Below are 25,194 nucleotides of genomic sequence, written 5' to 3' on the forward strand. Positions count from 1 at the left end.
GTCATTGGCAACTGGGCTCTCGTGCCACCGCACGTCAGTCTCTCACACCACTTCCTCGGCCCTGAGACTTTGTCCCCGCCCCTTCTCCCCGCCCTTCCAGCCACGAGGGAAAATCCTAGCGAGTCATGGCCTCTAGTTTCCTTTTGATTGGTAGAAGCCGGACTGGGGGGCGGGCGCTGCCGGGCAACTCTACCGGCCGCGATTGGCTGCTGGAGCCACCGTCCCGCCTCCCAGCGACTCTCGGCGGTGCCGGAGTCGGGTGGGTTGGCGGCTATAAAGCTGGTGGCGAAGGGGAGGCGCCGCGGACTGTCCTTTCGTGGCTCACTCCCTTTCCTCTGCTGCCGCTCGGTCACGCTTGGTGAGTGTCCCGCGCTGGGGAGTAGAGCTGGGCTGCGGAGGTGCCGCGAGCGGGGTGTGGGCCAGACAGAGGCGGTGTCCTTGACTAGGCCCGAAGGAGCTGGGGCTCTGGGTCAGGACGTAGGCGTGGACTTTGCCCGGGAGGATGGGGCACCGTGAGCGGGGCCGGGCGGGGGTTCCCTCGTGAGGGACCTGAGGCCGACCGTAGCGGATCTGAGAAGATCCGAGAACACAGGCGAGTCGCGGAGGGGAGAACGCGAGAGGGCGTTGAGGTCTAGGTGTTCTAACGACATAGGAGTTGGAGGTGCCAGAGAGGCAGCTGTGACCGCCTAGAGGTGAGTGGGGGGTGTCAGGAGGGGGAGAAAAGACAGTTGGGCTACCAAGGCGTTTCCAGAGCGTTGGTTAAGGGTGGACGCCAAAGGATGGGTAAGATCCTCTTTAGACGGAGGCTGGTAGGTTCGCAGGGGGTGTGTCCTGCTGCCACATATAGAGTTGATGGAAAGAAGGGAAGTGGGTAGCATTACTTTTCTTCCTCAGCTCAGGTGCAAGAAAGCGTTCACAACCGTGATTTAGACCTGGCTAAGTACTGGGGCTCAGTCTGTACTTGCTTCAAATCTCATAGATCACTGCCTCCCGCCTTCCTGCCTCCATATTTTTTTTTTTTTTTTTGTCTACGTTTTAAAGAATAGGCTTCCTTGGTGTTCTGAAATCCCACATCTCTCTCCTGCTAATACCTTCGGGACCAGCTTTAGGTGATACAGTGTAATGGGCAGGCACTCACAGAGTCCTCCCACAAATAGGTTTTGGATTAAGCTAAGGATATTTCAAAGCAAGTATATGGAGTCTTTGAAAACCCACGTCTGGCCTTGACCAGTGGTAGAGAAACGATTATTCTGATCCACTCTGGAGGAGGGATTTGGGGAACAAATAATGTGAGGTTGTGCCTGTTTGTCATGCTTGTCCCTGTGGCCTTAGCCTTAAGGCATCAGTAGCTGCTTTCACTGCTCACCTCTGCTGCAGCTCCCCACCTTCCCGAGGATGCTCTTGCCACCTGCTGCAGTAGGATGATGTGTTCTGGCTGCTGCTAACTAACATTTGCTCTGTTTTGAGGCATGAATATGAAAAACAATGACAAGATAAACAACAAAATTAAGACAAATGGAAGTGCTCCTAGAGTTAACATTTTTCCTTCTGAGATGTGTTTTGGACTTTATTGCACAGATACTATTAGATGAGAGGCAGTTGAAAGTCATTAACATTATCCGTGTCAGTAGTTCTTTGCACTTGAGACACCTAAGCAGCTTGTGTTCCTTAAACTTTATTTTAAAATTGCAATTATTTTTGTGTGAAGAAGGGGGCAGGGATAGCATACCTTATGGGAAGAGAGAAAGGCTTTCTTTGTGTCTACTTTTGTAGATATTTCTCACCTAAGTTTGTAAGTTTGCCCTTTATTCGGTTTTACTTTAGTTCAGCTCAATTCTGGTATAATCATCAGTAACCCCAGCACTCAGAAGGTCTGACTTACGCTGTGGGGAGGGAGTGTAAAAGGATATTTTATGTTTGGAGCCGTAGGCCACGTCATTTGGGCCTTGTTTTAATTTTGTTTTTCATCTTAAATATCCCTCCAGATTGCTTTTACATCTTGTTTCTTTTAACTGTGGATTGATTTTGAGATTTTGACTTAGATTTTAGATAGCTTTTCTCAGAAGAAATAAATGCAAAAACCCGATATTGTTGTAACATCAGTTTCCTGTGTCCTCTAGAATCATTTAAAACCTGGTTGGATCTTCCATAATCCAGTGGAATTGGATATGAGATGTAGCTGGAGAAGTTGGTTTTGCTACGTATCAGACTCTCCAATTAGTTTCATTTAGAAAGGAATATAGCCTTATAATTTTATGCTGGGTTACCGTGGAACCAAATATCATAGAAGGATGTGTGATATTTTTATGTTTTTCAAGAAGGTAGTATAGATTTAAAAGGTGGGATACATATTACCTGTCCTAATGATAGGACTAGATTTTTTTTTTTTTTTTTTTTTTTTTTTGAGACAGAATCTCACTCTGTCGCCCAAGCTGGAGTGCCGCAGCGTGATCTCGGCTCACTGCAACTTACGCCTCCCAGGTTCAAGTGATTCTCCTGCCTCAGCCTCCCGAGTAGCTGGGACTACCGGCATGTGCCACCACACCCAGCTAATTTTTTTTGTATTTTTAGAAGAGATGGGGTGTCACCATGTTGGTCAGACTGGTCTTGAACTCCTGACCTCAAATGATCCATCCGCCTTGGCCTCCCAAAGTGCTGAGATTACAGGCGTGAGCCACCATGCCTGGCTAGAACTAGATTCTTAATGTCTTCATCCTAATGCATGGCGTGTGTTGATGTTCACTTAATGTCTGTCAACTGAGTGTAGTTACACCAGTAGCGGAGAGGCTAATCTTTGAAAGCTTGAAGTGTTGTCTTCATCTTTGCAGGGTTTTTAGTTGTGGGTGCATATGGGAATGATTGTAAGACCAACAAATGTTTTCTGATTCCATATGGGCTTCTTACATTTTTCACCTTGGGATCTGGGAACAATTGAAACCTACCATATGCCTTGAACAGTAGCAGTAAAGAGCCAATTTCTTTAAACTAGACATTGTGGTGCTGCAGCTCATCTCAAAAGTGATAGCAGGCTACTCTGGACACACTACATATAGAGTAGCCCTGCTCTGCAAGGAGCAGTAATAAATTTTAAAAAAAATTAAAAAGTGATAGCAGAAAGCACTTACTACTGAGGGCTGCTACAAGTATTAAATCTAAAAGATTTGTCCTCTAGTAGTTATAACTCCAAATTCAGCCACTGAAAAATGTGACATTTGAGTACCCTTTACTTCAAGGTCTCAAAGGGATTTCAAAAAATCAAAATATATAGCCCCTCTCCCAAAAGAAGTGTAGGAATCCTGTATGGATAAGAAGACTGCCCATAACTAGTTTTCCATAGAGAGTAGGCTATGTAGACTCGGGTATGAATGACCTACCTCTGTAGAAGTGCAGGTCCCTGATTAGAAAACTTATTTTCTGTGTGATTTATCGAGGAAAGCTTCCAGGAAGAGGTGACTTAGAACAGGGCCTTGAAGATGAGTAGAATCTCTGATAGGCAGACCAGTAACTCTGGGAGGAGGCAGGGATGTCCATGCTTTTTACTTGGAGAACTATACCAGAGTGTACAGGTTTGAGCAAGTCTTTCTTAACATTAGTTTTTACTTGCTTGCTCCTAAGGAGGAAAGGTTGCCAACTTGTTCTTAATTTCCTAGATGTATCTCCTGTAACAATGAGAAAGATCAATAGGTAACTGTTTATATTTTATAGTTTACATACCAAAATGTGTAGGCAATGAACTTCTCCAACCACTTCTTTGAATCAAGGCTAAGGAGGGAGCCAGAAGGAAGTATTCAGAACACTGAGTAAACTCCAGAAGAAACTACCATTGCATAAATCTGGTTGGCCCTAGGCAGTCTTATCATTCTTGTGTTTTAGTCTTTGCCAGACTCAAAGTGCCTATATTTCATCCCATGAGTCTGCAAACCTGCTTTGTGGTAACCTGCCTGGCTACTTGCCATTCATTAACTGCTTCTTGACCCATGTTGATTCCCTCTGTCACTTACTCTGAAAAGACCTGTTAGAAATAAGCTTGTGATCTGCTTGAGACTTTGGCAATACTGGTTTAGCCAGAATAGAGAAATCCTTAAGTGGCACAGAAATCCTTTCTGAATCTTCTATTTGTTTCTTCTTTGTTCTCTGTGTCTCTCCCACCTAACATCCCTTTCCAATTTAAGTAATCAAAATAGAAAGAGGGGCCCAGGCAAGGTGGCCCACGCCTATAATCCCAGCACTTTGGGAGGCCAAAGTGGGTGGATTGGTTTAGCCCAGGAGTTGGAGAACAGCCTGGGAAAGATGGCAAAACCCCATCTCTACAAAAAATACAAAAATCAGCTGTGTATTGTGGCATGCGCCTGTAGTCCCAGCTACTTGGGGGCGCTGAGACAGAAGGATCACTTGAGCCTGGGAGGTCGAGGTTACAGTGAGCAGTGACTGGAATGCCACTGCATGTCACTGGGTGACAGAGGGAGACCCTGTCTCAAAAAAAAAAAAAAATTGAGGGAATATAGGCAGTGCAAGGAAAGGCAGAATATAGGCAGTTCAAGGAAAATTTCCTTGATACAAGTAGTGTCAAATGCATATACATACATGAACATCAAGAAGAAATATTATTATTTAAGTGGTCTTAACGTGGAGAAGGAATCATGTTTTTCAAGAACTGGTCTCTGTGGTCTGCTTAATTTGCAGAAGACAAAGGCATAATTTGAGATAATAAAGAACAAAGATAGGTTATTTTCTCAAAGTATGTATAATACTGTAATTAGAGACATTTTTGGAATATTGTAGTATTCTTTGCCTACAAAACTCAAGATCTATTTCTTTTTATGGGGCGGGGGGCATAGGTGGGTAGTAAACTTAGTTAATGAAGTAAAAGGCGCTACGACTGAAGAGCTCTTAAATTATGTAATTATGTAAAAAAAGTAAAGCTTTATTAAATATTAATAACATCCGAATGTAGTCACCAGTGAATCCATTAAGGGCAGATGCTAAATTTGCCAGTAATTAAATAGAGAGCAGAGGAAATGGTGTATGCTGTGTTAAACATAGAAGTTGCCATCTCAAGTAATAATCAGTCTTTCAAAACAGATGGACTGAAGAATATGTTCCAGTCACATTCGCAAATTATTTCTGCTTAATTTACATAATAATGTTTAATGCTCCTTTGTCTAAATGCTTAATTTTTTAACATAAGCAGTAAGAGGGAAAATCACTTTATAAAAGGTTGGGAGGGTGAAGGTGGCAGTGTTGAAAATGATTAGGTCTTGCTAGAAAAAATACCTTTATTTTCTTTGAAAAACACTTATAAGAACTATAAGAACTAAGGTAATAGTCAATGTATTGGTGCTTTGTGTTACAAAGTGTCCTCACATATTTTATCACCTCAGCAATCCTTCACAATGATCTGGGGAGGGCAACTGTATTAGCTTCATTTTATAGATGAGGAAACCGAGGTCCAAAATTGCTGCCAAAGCCACAATCTGTTACATGCAGTGCAGGCTCTTGACTGCATCTATCTCTTTACTCTAGAAATTTGCTAACTCATTACAACTTGTTTATATTCCTTTCCCCCAATTCTTGAAAACCTTGGTTTAAAGCCTCAATTGGTGACATGGGCTTCTTATTTCCTTGAGGTTTTTTTGTTTATTCCTTCCCGCAATAGTAGGCTTCTTATATCCGTTTATTACCAGGACTGAACCTATCACTATAAGGGCTATGAAAATAAGGGGGAAAATGTTCTATAAGCTTTAAGTATGATTTTTTCTAAGCAAATGTCAAATTCTATTCTGCATAATGTAATTGGATAAGGAATTGCTTATTTTAACTTACTTTGAATTGGATTCATTAGTATTTGAATTTGGGTAGTGATTTATAACTTTAAAAGCAGTTCTTGTTTGAAATTCCTAGTGCCCGAAGGAGGAAACAGTGACAGACCTGGAGACTGCAGTTCTCTATCCTTCACACAGGTATGACATCCTGTCATGCTGCTTAAGGAAAGTATTCCTCTCTAATGGAAGGAGGAAACTTGGTATCCTAGAGCAAATAACGATTTGTTTGTGCCATATGTTCTTCAAACCCCTTTTAGGGTTCTACCTCATCTTTAAAATTCTGTTAATGCTTTAATGCTTCAGGAAACTAATTTTATGTTTATTAGACTAATGTTTAAAATCTAGAAACAAAATTTAAAAATTAGTGTTCACTCATAAGATAAAAAGTACATGTAATAAAATATAACTACATGGACTATTTAATCAGAAACAATCAGAGGTAAGCATGACTGCCATTAGTGCTTTTTAAATTATGGCCTCAAAAGATATGTATCTGGGCTGTGGATGAATGTTTAAAATTATGTAAGAATGGGCCAGGCACAGTGGCTCACGTCTGTAATCCCACCACTTTGGGAGGCTGTGGTGGGTGGATCACCTGAGGTCAGGAATTTGAGACCAGCCTGGCCAACATGGTAAAACCCAGTCTCTACTAAAAATACAAAAAAATTAGCCAGGCTTGGTGGCAGGTGCCTGTAAGTCAAGCAGCTCAGGAGGCTGAGGCAAGATAATCGCTTGAACCCAGGAGTCGGAGGTTGCGGTGGGCTGAGATTGCGCCACTGCACTCCAGCCTGGGCAACAGAGTGAGACTCTGTCTAAAAAAAAAAAAAAAAAAAAAAAAAAATTATGTGAGAATGGACAGTAATTGAAAATGTATTTCAACTGGTAATCTAATTATTTGCAGCCATTGCTTTCTCATATTGTCAGGGAGTGCTTCTCTTACAATTCTGCTTTTTTTGTATTTCAAGATTATGATTTCCTATGGGTGTTAATGACTTTAGATTAGAAGTCTAGTACCATTTCATTTATTCAACATTAGCATCTACCATATGCCAAACAGTGGGTTGGGTACCAGGGACACAAAAATGAACAAAGCACGGTTCCTGCTCTCCAAAAGCTCCTTGTTTCATGCAGAGAGGCTAAGCCTAAATAATAGAGGAGAAACTTGGCAGTTTGAAATATAAATTGAATTTTCCTTATCTGAAATGCTTGGGACCAGCAGTGTTAAAGATTTTGGATTTTTCTGGATCTTGGAATATTTGAGAAAACATACCATTTGAGCACCCCTAATCTGGAAATCCAAAATCCAAAATGTTCCAATGAGCATTTCCTTTGAGCATCATGTTGGTGCTCAGAGAGTTTCAGTTTTTGAAGCATTTCAGATTTTGCATTTTTGTATTAGGAATGCTCAACCTGCAGCATCTTGACAATGGTTAGACATGCAGTTTGGAAAGAACTGTTGGCCTATGACAGAGAAGAGAGCAGAGGCAGAGCTCACTTAGGAGAGACTGATGCTGAAGTCCTTCCCCAACACAGCCATTGAGGAGCTAGGTTAGGACTTCCCTTGCACCAGTATCATCAGCTAGTTTCCCTCCCCCTTTTTTCCCCTTTCCAGTTCTCTTTCATTTCCAGATTTATTCTCAGAATAACTATATAGGTCTTTTATGTATTCTAGGCAGGAAGCATTCAGAAAACATTAACAAGGCTTCCTTATCTTGCTTTACTGATTCTGGAAATAGCATATGGAGTTTCTTTTGTCCACCAGAGGGAGTGAGCCCTCACTTTAATGAGACTTATTTAAGACTTTAGTCCTCTGTTGGTACTACTTTGTTGGAAGACTTGAAAGATTTACAAAGTTCTCTGAAAGTTGCCTTTTCTCTCCTTTTTTAAGGATAGAATTTAAAAAGAAAATGTGGGTATTTTATTATAAATACAGAGTCCTCATTATTCTCTTTAGACTTATTTTATGGTGAATATAGTACTCTGAAAATAATAAAATGCATTATCTGTAAAAAATTAAAAACACATGTAATTTTTTTAACCATCAGATTTTTAAAATTATGTTCTACTTGAAAGTTTTTGTGATTTATCTCTTTTTTTAAATTTTTTAAATTTTTTTTTTTTTTGAGACGGAGTCTCACTCTGTGACCCAGGCTGGAGTGCAGTGGCACGATCTTGGCTCAGATCTTGGCTCACTGCAACCTCCGTCTCCCAGGTTCAAGTGATTCTCCTGCCTCAGCCTTCCAAGTAGCTGGGATTACTGTTGCCCGCCACCACAACCAGCTAATTTTTGTATTTTTAGTAGAGAGGGGGTTTCACCATTTTGGCCAGGTTGGTCTTGAACTCCTGACCTTAAGTGATCCACCCACCTCGGCCTCCCAAAGTGCTGGGATTACAGGTTTGAGCCATCACACCCGGCCTCTTTATTCTTAAATAGTGAATTAACCAGAATATTCTATTCTCTGGTAGGGTAAAGAGTGAATACCATAATGTGAGCACCTCAGACCTGTAACTAGTCTTTTTTTCCCTAATTTATATCTAACTATATCTAGCCTATTTCAGAGAGCATTTGAAAGGACAATGTAAGAGCACATGCTCAATAGGATAGTTAAAAGTAACATTTGCCGGGCACGGTGGCTCACGCCTGTGATCCCAGCACTTCGGGAGGCTGATGCGGGTGGATCACTTGAGGTCAGGAGTTTGAGACCAGCCTGACCAACATGGTGAAACCCCATCTCTATTAAAAATACAAAATCAGCTGGGTGTGGTGGCACCCGCCTGTAATCCCAGCTACTTGGGAGGCTGAGGCAGTAGAATCGCTTGAACCTGGGAGGCGGAGGTTCAGTGAGCCGAGATCACGCCATTGCACTCCAGCCTGGGCAACAAGAGCGAAACTCTGTCTCAAAAAAAAAAGTAACATTTGAGACCAGAAACTATTAACTTTCTGTTCTTCAAAATGTCATGAAAGCAATTATTTCTCTGTATTAATTTTCCTGTCAACTTAATCACTCTCTTTCTGAATTTGAACCAAAGGCTAAATATTTCAGATTAGATGACTTTTTACCAAGAACATAATGGAAAACACATTGGCTGTCAGAAACCCTCAGAGAATGAGTAATATTGACTGACTTGGACAATGTAAAAATGTTTTTTTCCATCAAAGTCAGAATTGTGTTTCACTTTCCATTTGATGTATGTGGGTTATTTTAGTTAACCTACATTTTTTGTTTGTTTGTTTTCAAATGAAACATGTCATGTATTTAATGTAGGACATTTAGGAGTCATAGAGTTGTATCTTATTTTAGGAGTACTATAATACAAAGAATTGATCAGAGCTGGTCAGACTGTGACAAATACAGATTAATTCTGAAATGGAAGCCTTGCATTATGACTTTTTATAGAGAATTGTACAAGCATTATAAGGATAATTAAATATATTGCCAGTGTTGCTACATGATGCTCTTAAAAGACTAAAGTGAATTTATTAGTGAGTACAAGTATATTGCAAACTGGTTTATACCTTCAAAAAGATATATTCCCTGTTCACTTTATTTCCAATAGTGTTAAAAACCATTGAGCCAGGCAAGGAAGACTATACTGTCTTCAGCATGTTTAAAGCAGTTTGAAGAGTTGAAAAGAATCTAAAGGGTAGCCTTGTGGGAAAGGCTGGGAAGGTGGTTACTCCTACTTTGGTGACTTAAGAGATCATATGTAGGAGCTTATAAGCCTATGGACTAGTCTTTTTCTGATAACAGTAGTTGTAGGGCCCTTTCTTGTGGACTATCCAGTATCTTATTTTACTATAAACTTAGAATCCATGCCGAGTGGCATATTAGACAGCCCTTTTATATTTTCATTTCAACTTCAGCAAAGTGGGCACCAACTTTATCAAAAAATTGATGGGGAGAGTTTGTTGAAGCCCAGAGTGAGGATGGATGTAGAACATTTCAAGTGCTTCATATCCAGAAAATCAGTAGTCCTCCATCTGAGTTGTAGACACAGGAAAGGAGTTGAAGATGAATGGAGTAGGAATGTAAAAGCCTTATCTTTACCCTCCTCAGCTTTAGGTCTTAACAAGAATGAGCCTCCCTTAGTCTTTCTTTATGCCCCTGTCCCTGAATGTTGGTGATGACATTGTTTTTCCTGTATTGAATACAAAAATATGGCCAGTAATTTAGGAATTAAGAGGATATAATTCGGAAGTAGACTGTTGTGTTTAGGAGTTTTTCTTTCCATTGTGGAATTGAGTAGCAGCGGTATATATACTATGTCTGGTAAAACGGGCCATACAGTAGTCTAAGACATGAGGAGACCTTAAGGAACTTGGACTTAGTTGAGGTGACCAGACTATTTAATCTGCTTAGGTGCCACAGCAAAATACCATAGAGTAGGTGGTTTAAACAGCAGACATTTATGATCTCATAGGTTTGCAGTCTGGAAGTCAGGGTGCCAGCGTGGTTGGTTCCCGATGAGGGCTCTCCTCCTGGATTGCCCGTGTCCTCACATGGCATAGAGAGAGTATGACAGCATGAGCAAGCTCTCGTGGTATCTTCTTATAAGAGCACTGATCCCATCATGAGGGCCCCATCCTCATGACCTCATCTAAACCTGATTATTTTCCAAAGGCCCCATCTCCAAATGCCATCACATTGAGAGTTAAGGCTTCAACATATGAATTTGGTGGGGAAACCCAGACATTTCAATCCATAATACAGGCAGATATTTGGGAAGTAACACAGTTGAAGCACTGAATGCTATATTTCGTACTATCTAAAGAATCTAGGATGTAATAAATTTAAGATGCTTCATGGCCAATTAAATTAAGATACAATGCTTTTTTGATTACTTAGAATTTTTTAAAGAGCTATTTTAGAGTTAGACATAGATTTTTGTCATATGTCACTTGCACATTCAATAAGATGGAAAACACAAGTGAAAAAACACATAAGGAATTGCTAAATTTCACATATTTAGAGTCTGCCTTCTGAATTGTTTTTGGAGTCAGAGTTGTTAATACCTGTAATTTTCCATTAAACATCCTCTGTGCCGCCAAGAGAATTGGTGATGTAGCATTCCTTTCAAGATCCCAAAAAAGAATGCGAAGGTTTTGGTGCTGGCCTTCAGCTTTGCAATTATGCAAAGCCAGCCTACTTTGACTCCTGCTTAGGGATTCCCCATCTTCTACTTCCTTCCCAGTCCATTTGGTTCCTAGAGGGTGAAATGAATGCTCCAGTATCATTTCTGGGAATTTCTTTCAGGCTGTTGACTGTCATCTGCAAATGTCATGCTGGCAGTTTTGTTAGTTTCCCATGTGTAAGCAATGACAACATCATAATTGGCTTCTGTCTGATAGCAATTGTAAGAGGAATCCCAATTTCTGAAATGTTACCCAAAAAAGTGACTTTTAATTGATGAAGTATGATGGTGTAGAAGGACAGGCAAGAAATGCAAAAGGTAATTTAGAAAGGTGTCATGGGTAAAATGTGACCTATGTGATCTAGGGCTATAAAGGATTTCAATAAGCAGAAGCACGAGGTAGGTTGTTGAAGAAAGCACTAAATGTTTTTGGATAAAGAATATAATAATTTGAGAGTAAAGAGTAGAGGGAGGGTTATGTAGGTAAGTAGTTGTAAGATGGGGAAAGATTGGGTAGTATTTAGCATTTATCCTTAATGTTGACTTTAGTGTAGTTCTCTTTGTGTGTTTTCTAGTATAAACTGCATACATGAAAGTTAAGAATCTTGTGTTAAGTCCCATATAGGAAGGAAGTAGATAGGAAAACCGAACTGGAAAAATGTATGGAGATGTTGGTGAAATGACAGGAACGAAAGCAGCTTGTCTGAGCCTGATCTCTTCACTTCCTCAGTGGTGGTTCTGAGCGCTGGTTTGGCTGAACTCCACTTACCAGGGAAAAGGGCATAAAGGAAACAGGGTTTGTGTGGAAGAAGTGGAGTAGAACAAAGTGGAGAGGATCTCTGTTCATTTAGTGTATCTGACAGTGTGCTTGTCAAGTCATAAAACACTTGAGGATGGAAATCTGGAAGTCATTCTATACATTTTCTTCTTTCCCTAACATCTAGTCAGTTACAGTTTCTGCTAGTTCTTTTGCTTTTTCCATGTTTTTGGAGGCTGTTCCTCTTCGCTCCACATGTAGTAAATGCTCTAATTCATGACCCATGTCTTATCTGGACTGCCATATCAGCTTCCTAACTCATCCATTCACAGCACCAATGACTGTAAAACAGCATTAGTGAGGATAAAACAGTGGCTGTCAAACTTTTTTTACTGTGGCCCCCAGTAAAAATACACTTTGTATTGCAACTTACGTATACTTTATATATGTATGAATAATTAAAACAAAAGGTTGATTCAAGAAAAATCTTTACATTTACCCTGTGCCGTGCAATCTTATATCTTGTGTTCTTTTCTGTTTCATTTTTTTAAATGTGTGCTTGCCATCCACTAAATTGATTCCGGAGTTGGAAAAACACTGACCTGACAACTAATATCACCATGTTATTCCTTTTTTTAAACTCTCCGATGGCTTCTTACTATCTTCATGATAAATTTGAAGCCCTCAATATCAGCATACCAGAACCTTCATGACCTAACCCTTACCTAGTTATCCTAATCTATTATTTACCTGATCCACTCAGCTCATGTTTCATTCCAATAGACAAGTAAAGTTTTTTGTAATTCCTTGTAGCTTGCCTTTCTTCATGGTGTCCACTCTGTTGAAAATCTACTACCCTCCGTTTCTTCAGTGCTTTACTGCTTACTCCTACCCATTCCTGGGGCTCAAGTCAGGCCCTTATAACCAGGATGCTTTTCCTAACACTCCTTGCCCTACCACCAGGCTGGGTTAGGTAGTTCTCCATTATATAATGTGGCTCTCAATGTTGTTACCTGTTTATTATTATGTGTTTTTCTCTTATTATCCCATAAAATAGTGAATATTTGAGAGGATAAGGAAGTCTACCATTAAGCATCCCTAATGTTTAGCATGTAACATGTTGGCATTGTTTGGATGAATGAAAAAAAAAAAAGATTCTTCTGTTTGGAAGGAAGATACAACTGGTATCCCTTAAGTCTTTTCTTTTTTTTTTTTTTTTTTTTTTCTCTCTCTACAGACAAGGTCTCACCGTCACCCAGGCTGGAGTGCAGTGGTGCAATCACAGCTCACTACACCCTTGTACTCCTGGGCTCAAGTGATCCTCCTGCCTCAGCCTCCCTAGTAGCTGGGACTGCAGGCATGCACCACCATGCTCAGCTCATTTAAAAAAATTTTTTTTTGTTGAGACAGAGTCTTGCTATGTTGCCTAGGCTGGTCTTGAACTCCTGGGCTCAAGTGATCCTCCTGCCTCAGCCTCCCAGAGTGCTAGGATTATAGGCATGATCCACTGCACCTGGCCCCTTAAGACCTTTAATTGCAGAGCAGCAGAGGACAAATGACATAAATACAGGATATGACTTTCATTTTTAAGTATCAAATTAGTGGTGGGTTGACAAGTCATACAGAATGTTCATGAATCAGTTCGGCCCAGGTAACTCATAACCCAAGACCTTTGGGTCAGTGAAATTCTGCCACCTAAGTAGCACCATCCAATGATGTTATACCTAAAAAGGAAATTGAGTTGTAGAATTTTAGGTTTTAGGATTCTTTCTCTAAAACTGAGGAGCTGTGCCACTCTTCAAAGCCTCACAATTACATTTCATTGGTTCTTATGCCATCTGGGTTCTGGTTAGAGGGCTGATGGAAGTACTCAAGAAATATTAGAAGGTGGGAAGAAGGTACCTCTCTTGTTCTTGTCAGTGGCAGCACCAACAGTGGGACTTTGGGTCTCTGGGTTCCAGCTCAGCAGCAGAGGTACTAGTACTGTAGCTCCAGCAGCTTCAGCAGGAGTGCAGGCTCATGGGATCAGAGAACCACCTTTCCCGCTTTGTTCTTCCAGCCCAGCCAACAAGTTTGTAGCTATTTCCCTGCATTAAAACTCCCCTCTGTTTGAAATATCTATAGTAATTTTTCTTTTCCTGACTAATACAACCTGTTAAAGAAGCTGAAGCTCTGGTAAGTTAAATGCCCAACAATGGTCTTGAGTAGCTAGTGATTTTTGTTACTATTGGTAAGTAAATCTAGACACTACTTTTTAGTCCCTTTTTTAAAACAGGACTGGTTTATCTATGATGAATACATGATTGATTGATTGATTGATTTTTACTTTTTCTTTTTTTTTTTTGAGACAGAGTCTTGCTCTGTCACCCAGGCTGGAGTGCAGTAACATGATCTCTGCTCACTGCAAGCTCCGCCTCCCAGGTTCACGCCATTCTCCTGCCTCAGCCTCCTGAGTAGCTGGGACTACAGGCATCCGCCACCATGCCCGGCTAATTTTTTTGTATTTTTAGTAGAGACGGGGTTTCACCGTGTTAGCCAGGATGGTCTCGATCTCCTGACCTCGTGATCCGCCTGCCTCAGCTTCCCAAAGTGCTGAGATTACAGGCATGAGCCACCACGCCCGGCCTAATTTATTAAAACTTTCAGGTGGTCAGGTAATTCTGATTTGTCAGCCATATTTCTAAATTATCATTGTATTTTATCTTACAGTTCTTTACAATGTAGAAAATCTTATTTGAGTGTTGTTTACCTCTAATAATCATGTTTTAAATCTAGAGATGCCCAATTTTGAATAAAATGGAAACCTTTCTAAAAGACTATAATTTTGAATGATAATATTCCATTCATATAATAATTGCTACTTCACATGTACACAATTGAGTGCCCTAAATACTAAACTTAAAGAAGCTAAACTAATACTTCAGGTGATTGCTAAACTCTTAATATCTGTTTCTCAATTTCAAAGTTGAAAACCAGCAACTTATAACCTAAAACAATTTTTTTTCTGTTTCTCCTTTCTAAAGCTCTTTCACCATGCCTGGATCACTTCCTTTGAATGCAGAAGCTTGCTGGCCAAAAGATGTGGGAATCGTTGCCCTTGAGATCTATTTTCCTTCTCAATATGTTGATCAAGCAGAGTTGGAAAAATATGATGGTGTAGATGCTGGAAAGTATACCATTGGCTTGGGCCAGGCCAAGATGGGCTTCTGCACAGATAGAGAAGATATTAACTCTCTTTGCATGACTGTGGTTCAGAATCTTATGGAGAGAAATAACCTTTCCTATGATTGCATTGGGCGGCTGGAAGTTGGAACAGAGACAATCATCGACAAATCAAAGTCTGTGAAGACTAATTTGATGCAGCTGTTTGAAGAGTCTGGGAATACAGATATAGAAGGAATCGACACAACTAATGCATGCTATGGAGGCACAGCTGCTGTCTTCAATGCTGTTAACTGGATTGAATCCAGCTCTTGGGATGGTATGTTACATGCCTATTCCCCGCCGTCCCCCAAAATTTTTTTCTAAGGTTCAATAGACCCAAATGACACTTTAATTAATGCAATATGCAAACTTTTGTAATTTATCCTTGTTTGGATATATTAAGAAAGATATTATACCTGTCTGTCGTTATCCAAATTGTGAATTGGTTATCTTATCTTGTAGGACAAATGGTCTATTCAAAATTTAGTCAGATGGATGACAGAGCCTTGGCAGATGAATTTAAAAAAAAAATTAGAGCATTTTCTTTCTTTATCAAAGAAGGGAAAAGCATATTCTGGGGAAAATATAACAGACTTCAGTTTCCATTTGTGGTTATAGTGTTGAATTCCTTCTTGTGAAATAACAAAAAATATTTTTCAGGACGGTATGCCCTGGTAGTTGCAGGAGATATTGCTGTATATGCCACAGGAAATGCTAGACCTACAGGTGGAGTTGGAGCAGTAGCTCTGCTAATTGGGCCAAATGCTCCTTTAATTTTTGAACGAGGTAAGTGCTTGGGAAAGCATTTTTGTTTTTTTTAGCACAATATGCTGAGAAATTTGAAAATAGAAATAGGAGCTGTCGCTTACTTAATGGTCATTAAATGCAGGTACTACTTGCTAAGAGCTTTATGTGTGTTATCATATTTATGTTTTTTTTTCTTTTTTTTTTTTTTGAGACCGAGTTTCACTCTTGTTGCCCAAGCTGGAGTGCAATGGCACGATCTCGGCTCACTGCAACCTCTGCCCCCAGGTTCAAGTGATTCTCCTGCCTCAGCCTCCTGAGTAGCTGGGATTACAGGCACTCACCACCATGCCTGGCTAATTTTTTGTATTTTTAGTAACAGGGTTTCACCATGTTAGCCAGGCTGGCATCGAATTCCTGACCTCAGGTGATCCGCCCCCCTCAACCTCCCAAAGTGCTGGGATTACAGGCGTAAGCCACCATGCCTGGCCTGTATTTAATCTTCATAGCAGTTTTATGAGGTAGGTGGTGTCATCCCCACTTTACAGAGAAGTGGGTTAATGTAGGGTTCAAATGATAAATAGTAACTTGCTGATAGTCACTGGCAATTTTAATTTGTCTTCAGTGTAGTAGAGTAACTGTGAACTCTGTTAGAGTTATGAAACTGGCATGGAAAGTTGTATACCAAAGGAGTCTTAGGACTGCCCATGGATACTGTTATGTATCATTTCACTTATATTGGCTTCAGCTTGCGATTTCTCTACTGTAAGTGGTGAGAATTGATCAGATAGTTAAGGAAGGTCCTTAGATAATGCAGTATACTTATTAACATACAGACATCAAGAAGCAGAAATATATGGACATCTTCCTTTTTGGTTCTAATAGGGCTTCGTGGGACACATATGCAACATGCCTATGATTTTTACAAGCCTGATATGCTATCTGAATATCCTATAGTAGATGGAAAACTCTCCATACAGTGCTACCTCAGTGCATTAGACCGCTGCTATTCTGTCTACTGCAAAAAGATCCGTGCCCAGTGGCAGAAAGGTAAGTTTTACCCATTTTCCTTGGTTTTGGTATCAGTTAAGAGCAGTCTAATATACTAGGTATCTTTGGTAAGCAACTACTTTGTGGGCATTCTTCATTTAATGTCCTTTTACCATTAATTCCTCATTCACCAAACAACATTTTCCCATAGTTTCTGGGAAAGTGTAATTTACTAGAAGAGGTAAACTTTGGAACTGAGGTGTATCTCTGCAAAAATATTTAGGTCGGTTTACCCCTTGTAAGAAAATCAAAGTGGAGAAAAGAAGGTAAGTTGAATTTTATTCATCTTTTGAGAGAGGTATTTTAACAAGGTTTTGGACTACAGCTGTGATTCAGGGAAAACTGATGAAAATGAATTACTAAAGTGATCTTACCCCAAAAATAATCTCTTTGCACTTGACCTGTGAATTTGTATTTGTTTTTTTACTGTCATCATTAATCTGGAAATTTGTTGAGGCACTGAAAGGACAGTATTTGAGTTAATGCTATCATAACACATTATTACATAAAGTATACTTTTTCTGTAGTCCAACTTTGCTTTTTAGAGGTTATGGGAAGGGGTTAAAAATCATATTCAATGACAAATATCAGTGAATTTAGTCACTCTGGATAAGAAGCATTCTTGCAGTATATATTAACAGAATAGTGGTTTTCTAACTTTTTTATTAGGACCCACAGTAAGAAGTACATGTTACATTGTATGTGTATGCCAGACTGAAACAAAAATGTCATGACATTACTTACCCTTGCTGCAAGTTATTCAGTTTGCTATTTTTCTACTGCATTTTGTTTTTTAAAATACTCTTTTATTTAAAAAAAAATACTAATCCTAACCCACTAAATTGATTATGTAACCTGCTAATGTGTATGAATCTTAAATTTGAAAATTAGTGACATAGTACATATTGTTTCATCTTTGAGTGTCTTTTTAAATGTATATTTTAAGGTATAGAGAGGTTTCATTATACAGTGTATTTGTGGTTGCTGTTTAAACATATACAAATATCCTAGCTTTATTCTAAAGTCAAACTTTAAAATTTCATGGCTTATATGAATTTCATAGTTTCCTTGGACTTCTCTTTCAGAGGGAAATGATAAAGATTTTACCTTGAATGATTTTGGCTTCATGATCTTTCACTCACCATATTGTAAACTGGTTCAGAAATCTCTAGCTCGGATGTTGCTGAATGACTTCCTTAATGACCAGAATAGAGATAAAAATAGTATCTATAGTGGCCTGGAAGCCTTTGGGTAAGAGGAGCTATTATGAGTTTTTTCCTTCTATATTAGAGCATTTTTAATATCTGTTAAGCTGTTATTTGTACAGACCTGAGAAATTGAGAGTCAGAAGAATCTTAGAAGTCATCCGGTCTAATCTGTGTGTCTCAATCAGTGAAGAATCTAAGTCCAGAGAAGTGGTAGTTAACATGCACAAATTCTTTAGACATTTCTATTCAGATTTTCTGATTTATTTCTTTCAGCTCCATTCATGTTGTCACGATAAAGTAACTGCACAAGGGCCTATATTCACTACAGCAGCCTCTTAACTCCTTACCTCTCTCAGCACCCCTGCCCCCATGCCCTTTTCCATCCTGCACACTACCACAGCTAAAGTCAGCTTTTGTACTCCACCTGTCTTTTTCTCACTTTAGGCTCCCTAGCATGCTATGCGTGTTCAACTCGTTCTGTTTCTCCCTGTGTCTCTTGTGTGTCCTTTCTCTATCTGATAAAATTATACTTGACTTTTAAAACTTGGCTCCTGTAATACCATGACTTTTCTAACTAAATAAACATTATTATGGACTTGAAATAGTATTCTATTCAGTGACAATAAAGCTACAGTGCATCTTTTAACCTATTGAAATCAAGCAGTCTTAACTTGATTATGAAAACTTTTGAGAAAAAGAACCATATATATACAACTGTTATGATTTCTATAGCAATTAGATTGCTGCTACTTGGCTTTTAATAAATGAGAAAACAATTATATACACTTAAAGATTTGAATCCTAATTAGGCCTGCTGTTTAGTGTAATAAAAACATAGGCTTTGAACACTGTAAAACTGTAAAATAAATCTTTCAGGGATGTTAAATTAGAAGACACCTACTTTGATAGAGATGTGGAGAAGGCATTTATGAAGGCTAGCTCTGAACTCTTCAGTCAGAAAACAAAGGCATCTTTACTTGTATCAAATCAAAATGGAAATATGTACACATCTTCAGTATATGGTTCCCTTGCATCTGTTCTAGCACAGTAAGTATAAATTTCACCTACTACTTAACTCCCCTTATTTGGGAGATGTTAGATTTCTAAGACCAAATCTGGTGTCAAGCATGTTGGTGGTAGATCACAGAAAATTTTATCTTGATGCTTTCTAATCTGCTATTGTCCATTGACTTGAAAGATGTATGGGTTGAGGCTACTTCCAGAAGTATTTGTTAATTTCATACTGGCTTTCCTGGCTTCTGTTTTCATGGTTTTTTAATTCTTGACCTACAGTTGAACCATAAATACCTGGTTGATGAAGTAACTTGTTTTGTGGCATGACTTTCACAAGCTCTGTCATTCCCCACAAGATGAAAACTCACATGCTGCAATATTAAAACTAAGTTAGATTCCCTACTGCAATATTAACACTTTGAGTTAGATCCTTAAAACTTTAAGTTAGATTCTACTTTTACTTATAGCCTAAATTTTTATTGCTACTTTTATAGCTTCCCACACGCTGTAGCTTTGGATCAGTTAAACTTCTTAACTATTGTTACACCCTACATAGGTACTCACCTCAGCAATTAGCAGGGAAGAGAATTGGAGTGTTTTCTTATGGTTCTGGTTTGGCTGCCACTCTGTACTCTCTTAAAGTCACACAAGATGCTACACCAGGTAAGTGCTGAATCTTTCAACAAGAATGTATTGAGAACTGAGGCCAGGCACAGTGGCTCACACCCGTAATCCCAGCAGTTTGGGAGGCCGAGGCGGGCAGATCACCTGAGGTCAGGAGTTCGAGACCAGTCTGGCTAACATGGCTGAAACCCCATCTCTACTAAAAATACAAAAATTAGCCAGGTGAGGTGGTGCATACCTGTAGTCCTAGCTACTCGGGAGGCTGAAGTAGGAGAATCACTTGAATCCAGGAGAGGGAGGTTGTGGTGAGCCAAGATCACACCACTGTGCTCCAGCCTGGGTGACAGAGCGAGACTCTGTCAAAAAAAAAGAATGTATTGAGAACTACTCTGGGGAAGTTGATTTAGCAGTCTTCTCAAGTGAGCACCTGAATCTGTCCCACAGATCATTACAATATTTTAGTCTTCATTACTTCTTTCAGTAGGTTTTTACTCTCTGCCCTAAAAATCTATACAAAAAAAAAAAAAAAAAATCTACCTTATCTGGATAAAGGATAGGACTAAGTTATCTAATTTTTATAGGCTTATGGTCTTGGCTATATTTAAGGTCACTTTTGTGCTTTCCCTGAGCAGGAAAGAGCAAAAATGTAGAGATAAACTGATGAAAACTTGACATTACTTTTTAAAATTATACCATGGGCCAGGTGCAATGGCTCACACCTATAATCCCAACACTTCAGGAGGCTGAGGTGGGAGGATTGCTTGAGGCCAGTTGTTCAAGGCCAACCTGAGCAACATAGTGAGACCCCATCTCTATAAAAAATAATAAAAATAAAATAATTATACCATGGATTAATTGTAGACAAGTTATTTATAGTTTCAAATTCTGCCTGTTTCCTAACTTGTCTGGTGGCAGATACTCAATAAGAGATTTCTAGTCTGACATCATAGGAGATTTGTCAAATAGGTATCATCTTATCTTTTTTTTTTTTTTAATTATACTTTTAAGTTTTAGGGTACATGTGCACATTGTGCAGGTTAGTTACATATGTATACATGTGCCATGCTGGTGCACTGCACCCACTAACTCGTCATCTAGCATTAGGTATATCTCCTAATGCTATCCCTCCCTCCTCCCCCCACCCCACAACAGTCCCCCAGAGTGTGATATTCCCCTTCCTGTGTCCATGTGATCTCATTGTTCAATTCCCACCTATGAGTGAGAATATGCGGTGTTTGGTTTTTTGTTCTTGCGATAGTTTACTGAGAATGATGGTTTCCAATTTCATCCATGTCCCTACAAAGGACATGAACTCATCATTTTTTATGGCTGCATAGTATTCCATGGTGTATATGTGCCACATTTTCTTAATCCAGTCTATCATTGTTGGACATTTGGGTTGGTTCCAAGTCTTTGCTATTGTGAATAGTGCCACAATAAACATACGTGTGCATGTGTCTTTATAGCAGCATGATTTATAGTCCTTTGGGTATATACCCAGTAATGGAATGGCTGGGTCAAATGGTATTTCTAGTTCTAGATCCCTGAGGAATCACCACACTGACTTCCACAATGGTTGAACTAGTTTACAGTCCCACCAACAGTGTAAAAGTGTTCCTATTTCTCCATATCCTATCCAGCACCTGTTGTTTCCTGACTTTTTAATGATTGCCATTCTAGGTATCATCTTATCTTTTAACTAATCAGTAGCCAGTAGTTTTAGCGAAAATGAAAAGTTGTTTTGTCTCATTTGGTAACATTTTACTTAGGCTTCTTTTGGACATGCTTTTTCAAAAAATCTTTTAATGTTGAATTATTCGCTATTTTAGGGTCTGCTCTTGATAAAATAACAGCAAGTTTATGTGATCTTAAATCAAGGCTTGATTCAAGAACTGGTGTGGCACCAGATGTCTTCGCTGAAAACATGAAGCTCAGAGAGGACACCCATCATTTGGGTAAAAATATTAAATGTTCTTTAAGTTAACCCATTTGGAGGGCTGATATCATTAAGGATGCTACATATACGATAAGGATATCAAGACTTTACTCAGTACTAATCTGATGTCAGTGAAAATTATTGGGATATATGAAACTTATCTTTAGCTTTATTACCAGATGAATTGTATATCATAACTAATTGTAGATATTCTCTCCCTTTCCTTTAGTCAACTATATTCCCCAGGGTTCAATAGATTCACTCTTTGAAGGAACGTGGTACTTAGTTAGGGTGGATGAAAAGCACAGAAGAACTTACGCTCGGCGTCCCACTCCAAATGATGACACTTTGGATGAAGGAGTAGGACTTGTGCATTCAAACATAGCAACTGAGGTAAATAAAAGAGTTCCCATCTCCATACCTTAGGGTTTAGGAGACCTAACTGGGATTTAGCAACATAAATAAATGTCAGTAAAGAAGAGTAATTCATAGTAAGGGCTCTGGGAGTAGATTCTAGCTGTACTATTTCCAATTGTATAAAGTGCTTTGCATTTGAATTATTAATATTTTAAGAATATACAGTAAAGGCCGGGTGCAGTGGCTCACGCCTGTAATCCCAGCACTTTGGGAGACTGAGGCAGGCAGATCACGAGGTCAGGAGATCGAGACCATCCTGTCCAACATGGTGAAACCCTGTCTCTACTAAAAATACAAAAATTAGCTGTGCTTGGTGCCTGTAATCCCAGCTACTCAGGAGGCTGAGTCAGGAGAATCGCTTGAACCAGGGAGTCAGAGGTTGCAGTAAGCTGAGATCACACCACTGCACTCCAGCCTGGCGACAGAGCAAGATTCCAACTCAAAAAAAAAAAAAAAAAGAATATACAGTAAATACTAGGTTTTATTAATGATACCAGGATTTAAAGGAAGACTGATATAGAGAGAAGGTTCATTTGTGGTGTGTGTCTTTGTGAGAGATGGAGTAGAGGGACAAGGATCCTTTCACATCTCATCCCAGATCATGGTCAAAATCTGTCCTCAAATTGTCAAGAAGTAACAATCATAGCTATGATTTGAATTCCTGTTACCTGCTAGGCACTTTACCTACGTTTTCTTATTTAATCCTTACAACAACCTCCTTGAAGTTTATAAATGATACTGTCCTCCCTTTAGAGATGAGCCTCCAAGAAGTTACATTACTTGCCCAGGATTATAGGTAGTGAGTATTGAAGCCAGGTTATAAACTAAGGACTTTATAACCTTGAAACTACTTATTTATCTGCTCACTACAAGTTTGGTAAATGGATAATCTTGCTTTTTGCTATTATACAAATTAGGTAGCAAGTCAAACCGCCACTGTTTGAGTTGCAAATACAAGACGTAACAAGTAAAATACTGTATGTGGTGGGTCTCTGTGGCAGGCTTCCTCTCCCCCCCATATGGATAATTGTATACTAAATTCACCATAAGATGAAAAATGGATATTGAGTTCCCTTCATGAAAAGTTATATAAAATATATATTTAGCATAAACTTCTCCAGAGTTGTCCTTTATTAAGTTTCTTTACAGAAACTTTAATTGGTGCCATGATTCTTGTGGGGGAAAGAATCATAAGAGCCATCAACTTTTTTCCTTTCATTTTAGCATATTCCAAGCCCTGCCAAGAAAGTACCAAGACTCCCTGCCACAGCAGCAGAACCTGAAGCAGCTGTCATTAGTAATGGGGAACATTAAGATACTCTGTGAGGTGCAAGACTTCAGGGAGGGGGTGGGCATGGGGTGGGAGTATGGGAACGGTTGGAGGAATGGGATATCTGGGGATAATTTTAAAGGATTACATGTTACGTAAATTTTTATGTGACTGACATGGAGCCTGGATGACTATCGTGTACTTGGGAAAGTCTCTTTGCTCTATTTGCTGACATGCTTCCTGTTGTGGTCTGGCCAATGCCAAATGTACTCGAATGATGTTAAGGGCTCTGTAAAACTTCATACCTCTTTGGCCATTTGTATGCATGATGTTTGGTTTTTAAACATGGTATAATGAATTGTGTACTTCTGTCAGAAGAAAGCAGAGGTACTAATCTCCAATTAAAAATTTTTTTAACATGTAAGATTTTGTACTTTGAACAACAAGATTACAGAAAGTACCTGTGGTTTTTGGAAAACATTTCTAGCTTGGGGAATGTGACAACATTCCCCAGTGTGGTGAAATTGGGGTAAAATGTGGTAAAATGTGATATGCACAAACCCTTTGAAAATAGCAAAACAAACATGCCCTTTTTCTAAAATTGATAAATCCTAAAGAGGAAGAAAAGAGTTGGGACAATAAAACACTGGCTCTGGAATCTGGAATGTTAAGTCCAGGCCAGCAGTGACAAAAGTTATTGTAATAACCTCTGAACAGAGAAACACTGCCATTGAAGAGGCTTCTGGTATAGAAAACATGGTACATTCAGGAGCTGTGAATATAGCTCTAGGTGTGCTCCTGAATCAGTTCATGGTAGATTATGCTGAACAACAGTGAGATGTTATTGGAGGTGTAGATGAGGGAGTTTGTTGTTGCAGTCCTTCTTTGCACCTTATTTTAAAGAATAAATGAAACATTTTTCTGGTTACTTTTTTAAAAATTTAAAATGGAAGGGAAGAATAGGGGCAGGGCATTATTAGGCTATTTCTGATGCTTCAGTGTTATAAATTCAACATAGAGGCTGACAACCTAAAGTCATGGTGTAACACAGCTCTTTTCCTTTTCCTTTTTTTTTTTTTTTTAGTATCTGTTCAATGAAAATAAGGTATGACCCAAGTTTTTACCTAGTCTGACTAGAAGTATTCCACTTCAAGGTCTGAAGTAGGACTTTTACCTTAAAAAAAAAACAACAACAAACAAAACTATCACATAGGATAGATAAGAAGATTGGTTAAACAGTTTTGTGTAGATCTTTTTGGTGCTGAACTATGACATGAGCCTTATAGATTGTAAAATAGGGATAGTTGGAACTAATGTACAGAACTAAATTTTTTAAACTTTATTTGCTGTTAAATTCTGTGAAGTTTCAGTTATCTAAAATAAATATACACAAATATGAAATATAATGTTTCAGATTACAAGGTAATATGTAATAGTAGTGTTTGTAAGATACTCTTGTCTGATATTAACTAGTAGTATTTCGATTTGTACAGTCATAATTTGTTAAAATGACTTCATTTAACATTCACTGATGTAGATTAATAATGTAAGTTCTGATTTAAAGAATGGTGGGAAAATGGTGCATGTAATACTTTTGCAAGTGTTGGGGAGATCGGTATGTTTTGAAAAGAGTAATTTAACTTTTGGGTGCCAGGAAATGGGTTTTCTCAAAGTCCATTGCTGGCAATGGGCAGGCCTGCAAATACTGGCACAGAGCATTAATCATACACCTTATTAACGGTGAGGTGAATAACTTTGAAATAAAGTTTTAGAGAAATGTTTCAGATACTTGAGTATTCTTTTTCACTCTTGAACTAACAACTTCGGCAAGAAATCAGCTAATATTCTATTTTTAAATATGGGCATTAATTTCATTTCAGTTCGTTCACTCATTCCATTCATTTATCATTTCACAAACATTTGAAATCCTAATATAAGCAAGGTGCTCTGTTTAAGGCAGAAATTTGAAAATGTACAAGATGTATGGTCTTGTCTTTAAGGAGCTGTTCATCTAG

At 39.0% G+C, this 25,194-nt stretch overlaps 1 protein-coding gene across 6 annotated transcripts; it reads left to right on the forward strand.

Moving 5' to 3' along the window:
- HMGCS1 (3-hydroxy-3-methylglutaryl-CoA synthase 1) lies at positions 1-24,963 on the forward strand. Of its 6 annotated transcripts, none has more exons than XM_517780.7 (11): positions 190-358; positions 5,902-5,960; positions 14,736-15,193; positions 15,577-15,702; positions 16,546-16,710; positions 17,796-17,961; positions 18,795-18,965; positions 19,489-19,595; positions 21,386-21,511; positions 21,722-21,885; positions 23,134-24,963. In XM_517780.7, the coding sequence occupies exons 3-11, from the start codon at positions 14,746-14,748 to the stop codon at positions 23,221-23,223; spliced, it is 1,563 nt and encodes a 520-aa protein (XP_517780.3). In that variant the 5' UTR covers positions 190-358; positions 5,902-5,960; positions 14,736-14,745; the 3' UTR covers positions 23,224-24,963. The 6 variants fall into 6 exon arrangements, with proteins under 6 accessions (XP_016808832.1, XP_003310783.2, XP_517780.3 ...); XM_063810494.1 differs by having other exon boundaries at positions 218-358; positions 5,882-5,960; XM_016953343.3 differs by lacking the exon at positions 15,577-15,702 and having other exon boundaries at positions 1-358.
- The last annotated feature ends 231 nt before the right edge of the window (positions 24,964-25,194 follow it).

This window comes from Pan troglodytes, chromosome 4, assembly GCF_028858775.2.
Source record: "Pan troglodytes isolate AG18354 chromosome 4, NHGRI_mPanTro3-v2.0_pri, whole genome shotgun sequence".
In the NCBI taxonomy this organism is placed as follows: domain Eukaryota; kingdom Metazoa; phylum Chordata; class Mammalia; order Primates; family Hominidae; genus Pan; species Pan troglodytes.

Excerpts from the sequence above, each read along its gene's own strand:
- HMGCS1 (XM_003310735.4), top strand. The coding sequence starts at position 126 with ATGGCCTCTAGTTTCCTTTTGATTGGTAGAAGCCGGACTGGGGGGCGG. Across the intron at positions 15,703-16,545 it reads TCCTTTAATTTTTGAACGAG|GGCTTCGTGGGACACATATG; the intron begins GTAAGTGCTTGG and ends TGGTTCTAATAG. Across the intron at positions 16,711-17,795 it reads CCGTGCCCAGTGGCAGAAAG|AGGGAAATGATAAAGATTTT; the intron begins GTAAGTTTTACC and ends CTTCTCTTTCAG.